Source organism: Bombus fervidus, chromosome 9, assembly GCF_041682495.2.
Source record: "Bombus fervidus isolate BK054 chromosome 9, iyBomFerv1, whole genome shotgun sequence".
NCBI lineage: Eukaryota > Metazoa > Arthropoda > Insecta > Hymenoptera > Apidae > Bombus > Bombus fervidus.
In genome coordinates, this window is record NC_091525.1 from 4,975,017 (window position 1) to 4,988,149 (window position 13,133).

The window sequence follows — 13,133 nt, forward strand, 5'->3', positions numbered from 1 at the left end:
TAAACATTAAATATTTTATTTTTAAATGTATTATGGAGAATTAGTACATAGAAGTACAGTCTACTAATTGATTTCTTGTAACGAAATGTGTTGTTTTATTTGTAAATATGTTTAGAAAGAGATAAAACCAGATAAAGAATTATATTTGTAAATAGTACCGATTTTATATTTAATCTTTATACGTAATTACTAATATTATGAGCTAATAAAATAACATTACCTATATAAATGCAAGTAAATTGAAGTGTATATATTATGACATATATGAATATTAAAAAATTTATTTATGTGCATGTATACTATAAAAATTCGTATTTTCAGCTGGAAATGTCGTCATCATCTATTTCATCTTCTGATGTTAAATCTGGATCATTAACTTGTGATAAGCACTTATTACAATAGCATTGAAATAAATATAAAGAGCTTAAGGCTTTCTGTCGCGAATGTCTACTTCTTTCTAGACAACATTCATCAAGGTAACTTATGCATATTTCTTCTTCAGGATGAATATCACGTATAGCTTTTAGAACCAATACATTGTTTGAATAAGGAAATTCTACAATTGCGTTTGGTACACAACTATGATTTATTGATGATTGAAAGATATAAAGACCAGAACCTTCATTGTTCAAAAAAAAAGCTACCGCTAAAAAAGATAACATTAATGATAAAATAAAATTTAAACTTGTACAATTTATGTAACAAACATAAATTCATATTTAAATCAGAAAAATTTACCTTCTTCCATATCATCATAAATTCGATCTATTAATTTATCAACTTGGATTCTTTCATCTCTTGGTAATTCCAAAGCAGATACATTTTTAACCCAACGACTAAATGCACTAGTTCCAATTCCTTGACCATTTGTACCTACTAAAGCTAACAGACTTTTAAAACCTTCTGGTGTAAACCACTGTAAATTAAAATTTAAACAATTTATTTTATAATATAGCATAATTTGAATTATATTTATGCTACATACATGTTCTGTAAATTCTGTATTTATGGCTTTCTGCATCATTTGTCTGAGCACTTCAATTTGTCCAATAAACTTTTCTCCAAGTAATTTGTGTGCAAGTTCATGAGTATCATTAACTGTACGATGACAAAATTGTGAGAAAGTTGAAAGCATCTCTTCTTTATTATCAGCTTGATTAACAAGAGCTACCATTTTAATTAATAACATCACTGTTGCTGATTCTGGTGGATAATGCATTTGCTTCCATGTTTCATTTAATTGCACCAAGGGATGAGACTCATCCTTTTCTCTTGATTGTAAACATATTGTACTATGATATCTAAAATTTTTACATTTCATACAGTTATATATAATGTTCTTAATGTTAATATTAAACTTATGGAATTGTAATATTACCTTAAATAAGCATCATTCTGGCATTCAATACTACAGTATTTTGTGCCACATTCAGGACATTCTGTAATCAAATCTTTTTTTGTTTCGCAGCATTCTGGATAAGGTAAAATAATTGCTGAGTTTCCAGTCAATCTACGTACATTTTCTTCAGCAGTTTCTAAAGGTTTTAAACAATTGTCACAAGCTAAGTATCCATAGTCTAAGTTCCATGAGAATTGACAACAAATTATAGGTTTTTCTTCTAGAATTGTATCTCCATATTTAAATGAACGTACAGCAAAAAGACCTTTACCCTGTAAAACATTTATAATTATTTTACTTTTAATAATAATATTTAGATTCCTATATTAATAAATGTAAAGAAAGTTTCATATATCTTTCTCTTTTAAGTTATTAATTAGAAACGCATAAATTTTTATATAAAATAATGATTAATTACATGTGTACTGTGTTATACCTTTTCATTGTTAATTAATCTGATCTGAAAGTCATTGGAATCCATTGTAATTTAATCCCTGACAAAGAAATCACATTAATTTCTAACCTTTAAATACACTCTATCTCTAATTGTTACAATGACACTACTATAGTCAAATTATAATTACAGAAACTCTGAACAGTTATTTATAATAGTAAAAAATATTATGCATTGAGATGATTCTGGATTGATTGTATTTTTGTTTAAAGTCTGAAACTGAAATATCTTTGTTATTCATTAAACGATTATTATACAATTCAACATGAAATTGTTACTGACTTACATAGTACTTATAACACTTCCGTAAAGGTAAGCTTCGGATCATTTTGCATATAAGTTACTTGTTCTGAATCGGTTGAGATTTGCTTGGTAAAGTAGATTTAAAAGAAGTTGGTCTCATTTTGTTGGATTACAAAATATAATGAACGGAGCGATGGCCATGGTAAGTTAATTACTTCTGCAATTATTATTTTTGCAAGAAATATTGAATTGATACAAGTAACAAATTTTTCGGATCATGATGGCGGTTGTAAAATGCTTGTAACGTACATACTTATGATTAATACTCCCAAAGTATTCAATAAAATGTATGATAGTAACATATTTCTACAATATTTTACTAACATATTGTTAATAATAATTCATTATATAATGAATACAATTATTAACTCTTTTTCTTTTTAGTTTTATTTTTAAGTTATTTTATTTTAACATAGATTCATTAAAGGTATGTTTATATTTTTTCTTGAATTCCTTTTCACATAATTGTAAAATATGTTTTCTTTTACTATAATGACTATAATGGATGTTATTATATTTAAAATCATATTATTATGTTTATATTAGAACTAATGAAAATGATATGATAATAGTTCAGTAAATAAGCATTGTAAAAACTTTCTTTTATTATTAATCTATAATTTTTAAAATTTAATAAATGTTTTATATGTTCTTAGGCACCAACATCCCAGAATAATGTGGAACCTCCAAACAAGAAACCTAGAGTTGAAGGTACATTGCTAATATTCCCAAATAAATGTATATCTCTAATGTACACTAATAAACTATACAATTAAGCGTACAACTGGAAAAGACGGTGAACACAGAAGCAACAGCAAGCATAATATATTTCTAAGCAAAGGAAATGATGAAGAAAAACATATATTATTTACTTAGGACAATCAGGTGCTAGCTTTCTATTAAACTGCTGGCAAGCTATAAGTGTTGAGTGGTCTATTGCAGTTTCAGAATATATTTTGGTAGGCTAGGGTGATAGGTGATCGTTGGCCCTCAATAAAACTAATGTATGGTTGTCCTTCTGTTCTGAGATGTTACAGCGGAGAGACAGTACAGAATCTGTGGCCTACGACTGAGCTGTGATCATGAGCGTGCGCCAAACAAAGAAAGAGAACGCTACATTCGTTGAACAGAACAAATCAGAGTTTTGCAAACTCCCACTGACACAGCATCTATTGTCGAGTACCAAATATGATGCGTATGTTAGATAGGTCAGCATTTTAGGGTAATTTTCTTTCATCCTAATTATAAGCTTCTAATTTATTTTATTAAAATAAAAATAATTGTTTGAATATATTTTATTTGAAATATTGATGTACTAAATTTTGTTTTATTTCATATCTTCCTTTTTACTTAAACGTCCTTTTTTTTCTACAATGTAAGTAATTTCTTTAATCCCCAATTTAATTTTTAAGTGCAAAACAATAAGGCGGAAGCTTATAAATAGGAGATGCAATGGCGATGTATGTCTTTTAAGATTTTCTTAATCACATTTATATTATTACATAAAGATGAGGTAATTTGTTCGTTTATTAAAGAAGAGACATATACCTGTTACAAACAACAAAAATGTTATTAGAACAGGGTGCACATCGCAAGCAAAGTATATTTTTACGAAGGTCGATCGCGATAAATTTTTTTTATTAATTAGGATCGCCATTGCTATATAGAACATGTTAGGGTTAATTACGTGATAGGTTGGAGAAGGCAAACTGTAAGAAAATGGCGCAGAAAATGCACTGAGAGTATTCTCCTTTGCTTTGTGCTTACAGATTTGTGCGTCGCCTCAATCTTGGATAGTATGCGCACAACCATCATTGCTCAGCCCAGAACACGGTTAGCTGTTAATCAAATGATTGAACAAAGCTAATAGTATTAATTCGTGAAACTGCAAAAGTCATAAAAGAGAAAAAGAAACGTTTCAACGTGTTCTGATTTCTGTTTCAGAGACTAGCAGACCAAATTGGTTATGATCATACGAAACCTAATCTAGTTATTGGTAGTCTTTTTTTGGGGCTGATAGTGTAAACAGTAATGAAATTTAAATGTGAAAACTCTGTTAATTGAATAATTGCAATGATTTCTCTTCAATTTTGATATTGTTTTTAGCACACTCTTGACGTTATTTCTCATCTAAAATATAAAATAACTTTTATTTTAATGGCGTAAAAAAGAAAAGAAGGAAATGTATCTCTATTTCAAAATCATTTGTATGAGTATATACATGTAATTGTGTACATACATTACTTTATATACAAGGATAACGTTACTGTTCTTGATTGTTTTAATTTCTTTGAACTTACAGTTTGGAGGACGATCCTACCGCAGTGGGAATTGCTGTACGACATCGTTACTTTTTCCGTCTCTTTTTAAGTCATTTCTTTCACTTTTAATCCATTTTGAAGACTTTATAGAGATATATAAAACTTAAGAAAATTATACAGTATACTTGTATACCAAATATTAAATATATTGAATTGAATATTAGTTACATGTATAATTCAAATTCTGTTTAATTTTAACAAATAAGAAGACTAAAAATTAAGAAATCGAATCAAATGAATTGTTCTGGTACCTCTATCATCGCAAAAAAAAGTAAAAAAGACTCAAAGCAAATATTAGACAACAGTTTTTAAAAAGTTCGTACGTGTGTGTGATGGTGGAAGTACTGAATGTAATATGTATTATATTTCATTTTTGTCTAATGCCAACTTTCTTCGTAGGGAATGCATCAGAGTTCTTGCCTGGCCCTATATATGATCTCAATCAAATAAAACAAGTTGTTGCTGGTATGTAGTATTACAATATTATTTCATTTTTTAGAAAAAATATAAGCTATTAAAGTAATTTAAATAAAACGTTTAAGATTTATATATGATGTATATAAACAAATTGTGACAATTAAAATTTGTTGCTCCAATTAAAGCTATATTGAGAGTCAATAATAATTTAGTGAACAAATAGCTGATAAGATCTGAAAGAACATTATTATTTTAAGACATGTATTAATGAAGCGTGTCTTATTTTACATATAATATTTATTTTGTTACAGGACCCGGAGCTAAATATCTTACATTACCTGGCATTCTAGGTGCGGGTCTTCCAAAAATTACATCTGAACAACAGGATACAGTAAATAGAGCAAAAAAGTATGCAATGGAACAAAGCATCAAAATGGTTTTAATGAAGCAGACTCTCGCGCATCAACAGCAGGTAATTTTTTAACATGACGCTAACAAACTTTACTCGCCTAACATACATTTTATATTCCATTGTACATTCATAGATTTCTATCTTGAAAAAATATCTATCTATCCTTTTATTACTATTGATTTGTTTGAATAAGAATGATCAGTAATGTATTAAAAATTCCATTCATATCAACAGAATTAGTAAAACAATTAACATATATATAATCAACAATGGAAATGGTATATAGTAAATCAATGTTCTATTAAATTTGTAATGTATTTAATTGAATGTTGATTGCTTATACTTTATAGGAATGAACAATGGAATTAATGTATACATTTATGAAATGATACATTAAAATTATGGGGTTCTTTTTTGTCTCAAAAAATGCTATTTATTAAAAGATGGATTTACATTTCTTCCTCTACTTAGCTCTTTGCCAGTTGTATAACAAAAATTGAGAGAAATATGTCTATAGTGTCTTAAGCTGATGTTTGTCCTTACAATTTAGCTCGCCCCGCCGAGTAATCTTTAATTTGATCCTAAATATATTAACCTGTGTTCGTTATGACGAGCGAGTAAAGTCAAAAAATATAACAGAAATTAAAAACGAACACTGGAACCTAACTCTGATCGGTTGATTTTTTCTCCCCGCAGAAGAATAAGTTGGTCCTGCGGCAGCAAGTTTTATTGCTAATGTGCAGGTTAGTGTCAACCAAGTCAAGACAGAAACGATACGAAACCGCCTTATGATCAAACACTCCTAAACGTTTTCCTGAGTTACTACTGTAAGCGAAGGTTAGATATCTTGAGATAGTAGTCGGCGGGAGCAGAGCTGTACCAGCGCGAAGGAGGACAAGTTTTTGTGCATGAATCTCTGGATGATTTGAGAAAAATAATTGATATAAACTTTCGAGCTCAACTATTCTTTCTCTCTTTGCTGCAAAGATACTGTACTTATATTTAGAATATGATGTTAAAAATTTGAATTATTTTTTGATTTGACTTTGTTAAAGATACTACATTTAGATTATTATTCAATGAGTTTATTATGAAAATACTTGCAGTTTACATGTTGCTTTGATCCGGAGTTTTGAATGTAGTATCAAGATTTTAACTTTGATTAATATGTAACTCCTTAATCAGTGTTAAGGTAAGAGTAGTTGAGTAACGAAGGTGGAATGGTAAAAGAGCTTGGGGGATTTTTGAGATGAACGAGACATGGTGTATGTAAGGGGGAGGGATATCAATAGAAGGCCTATGGTCCTTTGTGTTACAGCAAATGGCTAGTCAACGGAATCAGGTGCAGAGACAGCAGGCTCTCGCCCTCATGTGCAGGTTTGTTTGTTCTTTGTCTTAGCCCTCCAAATTTCGTCTTCGATACTCGCCGTTTTAAATAGAAAATACATTCCAACTTTAATTGTGTACAGGCTAAAAACTTTCATTCGTCATTCAGATTAGATTTTGATAAATTTTAATTATTTAGAATAAAATTATACATACGTTCTTTCTACTGTTAAGAATTAAATTTAAATCAATTGAGTACAGTATTATGAACTTCATTTGTAATTCTTTCAATAATATATATATACTGTCTCAAATTGGAAATTCAATTTTTTGAATAAATCTCTGTTTAGTAAAATTATGTTATAGTCACTTATAACGGATATATTTTTATATGATATATTTGCATTTCGAGTATTGTCGAAGTATTGTACTTTATTTAGTATATATATATATTTAGATCGACAATATTTTTTTTAAATAACAATTCTTTTACACATTTTTTTAGAAGAACCTTCAAAAATTTGTTCTGCTTTTTTTCCTTTTTATTTGATTATAATAGGATACGATTGTGAGTATCTTAATGAATTAGGATATAATTGAACAATAATGTCTCGGTTTAATATAACGAAGGGCGACTATCATCTGAAATAAAATTCCTATATGACAGGGTATATGTGGGCAGCATCAGTTTTGAATTAAAAGAGGACACGATTAGGCAAGCTTTCTTGCCTTTTGGTCCTATAAAATCAATCAACATGTCTTGGGATCCAGTTACGCAGAAGCACAAAGGATTCGCATTCGTCGAATACGAGATACCTGAAGCAGCACAACTTGCTTTGGAACAAATGAATGGTGTCATGATTGGTGGACGTAACATCAAGGTAGCAGGACGTACCTATATAACGAATTTCCTGTCCCCCAGCAATCCTATCATCCCGCCGGAGGTCGGCAAATTTTTATTTAGCCTTATCCAATTTGAAATTCCTTTTGATTGAATTGCATTATATTTACAAAATGTACTTCGGTCAAAAAAATCTTGTTAAACTCTTTAACGATTTCATTAGATTCTTACCGTAGATTTTAAAATCTCTTATGATACTACTTTTTGATATTTTTACGAACATAACAATGAGTTCTAGCATTATTTTGGACAAATATGAGTTTTGGTAGGAAAGATTTATTTGTATAAAAATTAATACTTTTGATTAGTAAAATTATTAACACGTCAAAAGTTGTGTTCGAATAAAGAATATAGTTCCTGGACCTAATCCTGTCTTTATACTTCTCTTTTTGTAATTAAAATATTAATATTTGACAGATTCGTTACAAATACTTTTCTTTTAATAGTCGAAAGTATTAGTTATGAATTTTTATTTTTCTTCAGGTTGTGGGGCGTCCGTCGAATATGCCCCAAGCCCAGTCCGTTATTGATGAAATTACGGAAGAAAGTAAACACTATAATCGAATTTATATTGCGTCAATCCATCAAGATTTGACCGAGGATGATATTAAATCCGTGTTTGAAGCGTTTGGACCGATTACATATTGTAAATTGGCACAAGGCAGTTCGCCCCATCGACATAAAGGTTACGGTTTTATTGAATACGAAACAATGCAGGCTGCGTTAGAAGCTATCGCATCAATGAATTTATTTGACTTGGGTGGGCAATACTTGCGAGTAGGCAGAGCTATTACTCCACCAAATGCTCTTATGGGTCCGCCAAGTGGAACTAGTATGATGCCTACCGCTGCTGCGGTTGCAGCTGCAGCTGCAACTGCAAAAATTCAAGCAATGGATGCTGTAGCTAGTAATGCAGTTGCTCTTGGTTTGACCAAGCTTGGAGCAGCTGCCCCGCCGATTTTGAATCAAGGTATGACTTAATAGTGATAGAGGAAATTTTAGAATCTGAAATTTTCTTTGAAGTCATTTTTCATTTCATGAATTTTATACACAGCTTTGCCTGGTATAGTAAGACCTACTATTGCCCCAGCGACAATGATGGCACCGCCAACTATAGCAACGGTAGCACCTGTTATACCTCCGCCTGGTATAGCTATACCGCAAACTTTAACTCGGCCTCCTGCGATAATTCAACCGATACCTGGGCAGCCAGTTGTTATACCTCCTCCAGCTGTTGTAGCACCTACAATAGTAGGAACTCCAGTCGTAAGATTTTCATTTATTATTATATTCACACGTTGAAAAGTTACAATATTTAAATTATTTGAAATGTGGCTAGATACCTGTTACAACTACGACGAATTCTGATATTATGAGACGGGCACAAGAACAAGCAGCTCATCAAAAACAACAGGAAGAATTACAGAAGAAATTGTTAGAGGAGACAGAACCCCAAACATTACAGCAACAAGAAAATATGTCGATCAAAGGACAAAGTGCGCGTCATCTTGTTATGCAGAAACTTATGCGTAAAGTTGAATCCCGTGTTGTTATTTTACGAAACATGGTAGCCCCAGAAGATGTAGATGAAAGTTTACAAGAAGAAATTCAAGATGAATGTTCTAAATTTGGAGTTGTAGAAAGAGTTATTATTTATAATGAACGACAATCGGAAGATGATGAAGATGCAGAAGTTATCGTAAAAATATTTGTTGAATTTTCTCAAATGAGTGGTAAGTTTATAACGAATTATTGTTTTTTAATTAATTAAGTGTGAATTTTAATTTGATATTGATATTAAATAATCATTTTAGAAGCGGAACGTGCAAGGGATTCTTTGAATGGTCGTTATTTCGGTGGACGTTTAGTGAAGGGAGAACTATATGATCAAGCTTTATTTGACAATAGTGACTTTTCTGGTTGATTATAAGATACTTATTATCTGTTGAATTCGTCAGTTTCTTTTGAGCAAAAGAAGTTATACTTATCGTTGAGTGATATTCCGTGCGTCTAATCGAAAGTACATAATACATCTTTTGAAATTTCAACAATTATAGTCTATCTTCTGACTATGAAGTCTAGCTTTTAATTTTTGTTTATCTACACTTTTCTAGACTTTGAATTAATAGATCAGTCAAAACTATTATTATTTAGTAAGATAATAGTTTTAAAAAATCGTTTTAACATTTAGTCAACCGCGCACGTCACAGCAAGCTATACGTTTCTCACCGCGCTCGAACAAGTTAACATATACACTGTCCACCGCGCATGTTTCCAAGTATCAAGGACTAATATTTACTACTTAAAAAACAAAGAAGTGTGAAATTATTTGTTGTTAATTATATTTTGCGGTAATGATTTTATTTAACGATTTCACACATTGTTTATACAAAACATCAAATTAAAAGTATATACTAAAAGTATAAAAAAAATATTAAAAAACATTAAAGGTGATTAACCCTTTCGTTACGGGCGGCTTCTCCGCCGCGACACTCCCGCTGAACGAGTCGCCATGCCAAAACAGAGCACGGTGCGCGAGAAAGATCATCGGCGGTCGCGTTTACGTTTCACTGCTCCGACGGTGTTTTTCAAAGAAAAAAACTTTCCTCAAAATAGAGTACTTGTAACTTTATAATACACTCAATTTTAATTACAATTTGGTAACAAATAATATTATAGAATATAATAATATAATATGATATAATACTAATAGCTTTTAATAATGGTATTGCGTGTGGTATTTTTCGAAACATGGTGTTACACATTGGCCAACATCGCAAATTTGGCAATGGTATCGCGATTCGCTCCACAGTTTCCATCAATCGATTATAATCGACAACACACTTCGGTTTTTTAATCATTTTCTACGTGCGATAATGACGTTTCGAAACTCTTCATTGTGGAAAGAGGACAACATATACACTGCCCTCTTGTCACACCATTTTATTGTTAATAAAAGGCTTGAGGATGTGCAATACTCGTCGTATGTATAATACGCGACATCTTACGTAGAGCGATTGTAATCGCCCATAGTATCTCAGTGGCATTTTACGGAGAGCGACTGTAGTCACCCGTAGTAGCGAAAGGGTTAAAAATAAATAACACATCTTGAATGTGAAATTAAAAATTCATAATGCATTTTAATATTTTTTTACAATATGGTATCTTTCGATTATAACTTTATTTAGTCATAACGGATACTGTAACTTTTTAATTAATTTTAATACCACTAAATTGGTGTATTTTATTATATACTGTATTTTATAAAAGCAGAAAAAGTAGCGCAATTGGGAACAATTCCAGGTAAACAATAACTGATAATAACAAAAAAAAAAAAAAAAAGAGAAAACGCGTTGCAAAAGTAAAAAAGAGATCTTGTTCGGTCACGCAGATCTCGACCTATTCGGTTGGCTAAATGTTAAAGTTACTGAATAGTTTTGCTCAGTGAAAGATTTGCAGTTGGATCACTATTATTATTACTTCTGTATAAAACGGATATTTTATTTAAATTCAGTAGCAGACTGATTTTTGTTCAGAGAGGGTTAATTGACAGAAGAATATAAGTACATATGCAAAAAAGATATAGGGTATTAATAAATTGTTTTATTCATAGACTATACACAAATCATATACACATATAAATTATATATCATACCACAAGTATATGTTATAATAAAGTTTGTACATATTTACTAGATATTCCATTAATTTTAACATTCTAAAAGCGTATATATAATTAAATTAAATCTCAGATATTTTATTTATGTCTATTTATCGTTTTTTTGCTTTTGTTTATCATATTTTACCTTATAATCTTGACCATAATTTTTATACTCCTCATAAACTGGAAATGGTGTATATTCTCCTTCACTAGTTTGCTTTACCTTTTGTAATGCATATTTTGCTTCTATTTCCGCAGCATTTTGTTTTTTGATCATTTGTAATTGATAATTTTTTTCTATTTCTTCTCTTGTCGGTGGATCTTTTCGACGATATCTTAACCATGCCTCCCATTCTACTGGTAATTCTTGCGTGTCATCATCTTTATTTACAGGTACAAAATATCGAGGTAAGTTCTTTCTCCTTGATCTTGGGTTTTCAATTTCGTAATATTTTGTACCATAATAATCTTCACCAATTAGTTTATGTCGGGTTGGTTTAAATGATGCAATAAAATTTTTTAAAAAAATTTGCAACAAACTTCTTTCTTTCCCAGACATTTTAACTTCACTTTACACACTGCAAAAATTAAAGCTGTTAAAACGTAATTTAATGAAAATGATGATATTTATATCATACATTTTTAATACCTTTATTTAAATAACTACAAGTAATGCTTTAATTTAGCTTTCATTAAGCAACAGTTAATTAGGAATGTATATAATAATTGTTTACAACATTTATATACACAAACAGTTTTTTAGTATGAAGAACTACATAGAAACAAAGAGTACCTTCCACAGGGTATGTAGAGATATTTATTCAGACAAATACAAACAAGTATTTAATTAAATTAAACAATGGAAAAAGATTACGTCGATTATTGCAACGGTTTGTTGTGCATACGCACAGCGTACAGTGAAAACATGATCATGGTGAAAATATTATAAACTGGTATTTCTGTGAGTTATGTTGGTAATCTTGAGTCCGAAAATTTCATGTACATAGAAATTGTCCATGAAAAATTTATATACTGTATTATTTATTTCTAATCTAGTACTAATTTGTAAATGAAGTTTTTTCCTTGACAATGATAATATTTAGAATTATTGAATTTTTTAATTTTATATCATATTTTAACTTTATGCATTTAAGAATTAAGCTTTTAAAGTGAAGATAACATTTTACTTAGATATTAATAAACTTACATGTTAATAAAAGAAAGATTCTTATTTCTGTTTCGTATGTATCTGGTTTTCTAAAACTTTCTTTTCTTGTATTCTAACAAATTTTATGAATATAAAATAATTATCTTTTAATATGAAAGCTAACACAACTGGTAAATACTATTTATAGAAAGAATTTTATCTCTAAATACGTTGTAAATGAAGCATTATAATATAATAGTACTATGGTTCAGCATAATATTAATTTGATGACATTTTGTGCTAAAATAAGTTTGTTTCACAACATTTAATAAGATTATATATTTGTAAGGCTTCCGTAGCTACAATGACACATCGTAAAATCAATTCTATAACTTAATATAACGAATGCTTGATTTTCATATGTGCAGAGCTATTCAGTATGTGAGGCTACTGTAAAAATTGAATTATCGTAATAAGGAAACGAAATTTTTATGCTAGAATCATAAAATATATAATTTTTTTGATGCCCATAATCTCCTAAGTAAAGCACAGATTTTATTATTACTGTTTTATTGTAGCTGATTTGGAAATATAGCTACAAAAAATATTTGCACATCATTGTATTTATAATAGTATTTACATACTACTTAATTGCGTCTAATTATATTAAATTTTGTATCGTTTAATAATACTTTCATAGAATTACAAAAATTTAATATTATGGAAATGAAATGTAGGAAATAATGCTATATACAAATGCTTTTTGTAATCACTATATATACATTGACTGTT

At 29.7% G+C, this 13,133-nt stretch overlaps 3 protein-coding genes across 21 annotated transcripts in view; 1 reads left to right on the plus strand and 2 right to left on the minus strand.

The window, feature by feature from the left end:
* Hfp (Poly(U)-binding-splicing factor hfp) overlaps positions 1-9,847 on the plus strand; it is a 49,041-nt gene extending 39,194 nt beyond the window's left edge. The window contains exons 1-12 of one of the 16 annotated variants that reach the window (XM_072009776.1): positions 2,157-2,298; positions 2,813-2,867; positions 3,185-3,364; positions 3,926-3,989; positions 4,101-4,942; positions 5,206-5,366; positions 6,625-6,683; positions 7,300-7,513; positions 8,017-8,503; positions 8,588-8,799; positions 8,873-9,266; positions 9,348-9,847. In XM_072009776.1, coding sequence (XP_071865877.1) covers positions 4,810-4,942; positions 5,206-5,366; positions 6,625-6,683; positions 7,300-7,513; positions 8,017-8,503; positions 8,588-8,799; positions 8,873-9,266; positions 9,348-9,457 — 1,770 coding nt within the window. In that variant the 5' untranslated portion in view covers positions 2,157-2,298; positions 2,813-2,867; positions 3,185-3,364; positions 3,926-3,989; positions 4,101-4,809 and the 3' untranslated portion in view covers positions 9,458-9,847. Of the gene's footprint in view, positions 1-2,140; positions 2,299-2,812; positions 2,868-3,184; positions 3,365-3,400; positions 4,943-5,205; positions 5,367-6,002; positions 6,050-6,118; positions 6,144-6,624; positions 6,684-7,299; positions 7,514-8,016; positions 8,504-8,587; positions 8,800-8,872; positions 9,267-9,347 lie in introns of those variants that run through there. The other 15 variants (XM_072009779.1, XM_072009780.1, XM_072009771.1 and 12 more) reach the window with 15 other exon arrangements.
* On the minus strand, positions 3-1,982 carry Smyd5 (SET and MYND domain containing, class 5). The gene is made up of 5 exons (XM_072009849.1): positions 1,836-1,982; positions 1,379-1,671; positions 986-1,301; positions 739-916; positions 3-646 (listed from the first exon to the last, which is right to left on the minus strand). The coding sequence occupies exons 1-5, from the start codon at positions 1,878-1,880 to the stop codon at positions 318-320; spliced, it is 1,161 nt and encodes a 386-aa protein (XP_071865950.1). The 5' UTR covers positions 1,881-1,982; the 3' UTR covers positions 3-317.
* Positions 9,848-11,116: 1,269 nt separating the features above from the next.
* Positions 11,117-12,422, minus strand: LOC139990512 (uncharacterized). Of its 4 annotated transcripts, none has more exons than XM_072009880.1 (2): positions 12,402-12,422; positions 11,117-11,772 (listed from the first exon to the last, which is right to left on the minus strand). In XM_072009880.1, the coding sequence occupies exon 2, from the start codon at positions 11,751-11,753 to the stop codon at positions 11,301-11,303; it is 453 nt and encodes a 150-aa protein (XP_071865981.1). In that variant the 5' UTR covers positions 11,754-11,772; positions 12,402-12,422; the 3' UTR covers positions 11,117-11,300. The 4 variants fall into 4 exon arrangements, with proteins under 4 accessions (XP_071865981.1, XP_071865979.1, XP_071865980.1 ...); XM_072009878.1 differs by lacking the exon at positions 12,402-12,422 and adding an exon at positions 11,988-12,144; XM_072009879.1 differs by lacking the exon at positions 12,402-12,422 and adding an exon at positions 11,833-11,981.
* Positions 12,423-13,133: the final 711 nt, after the last annotated feature.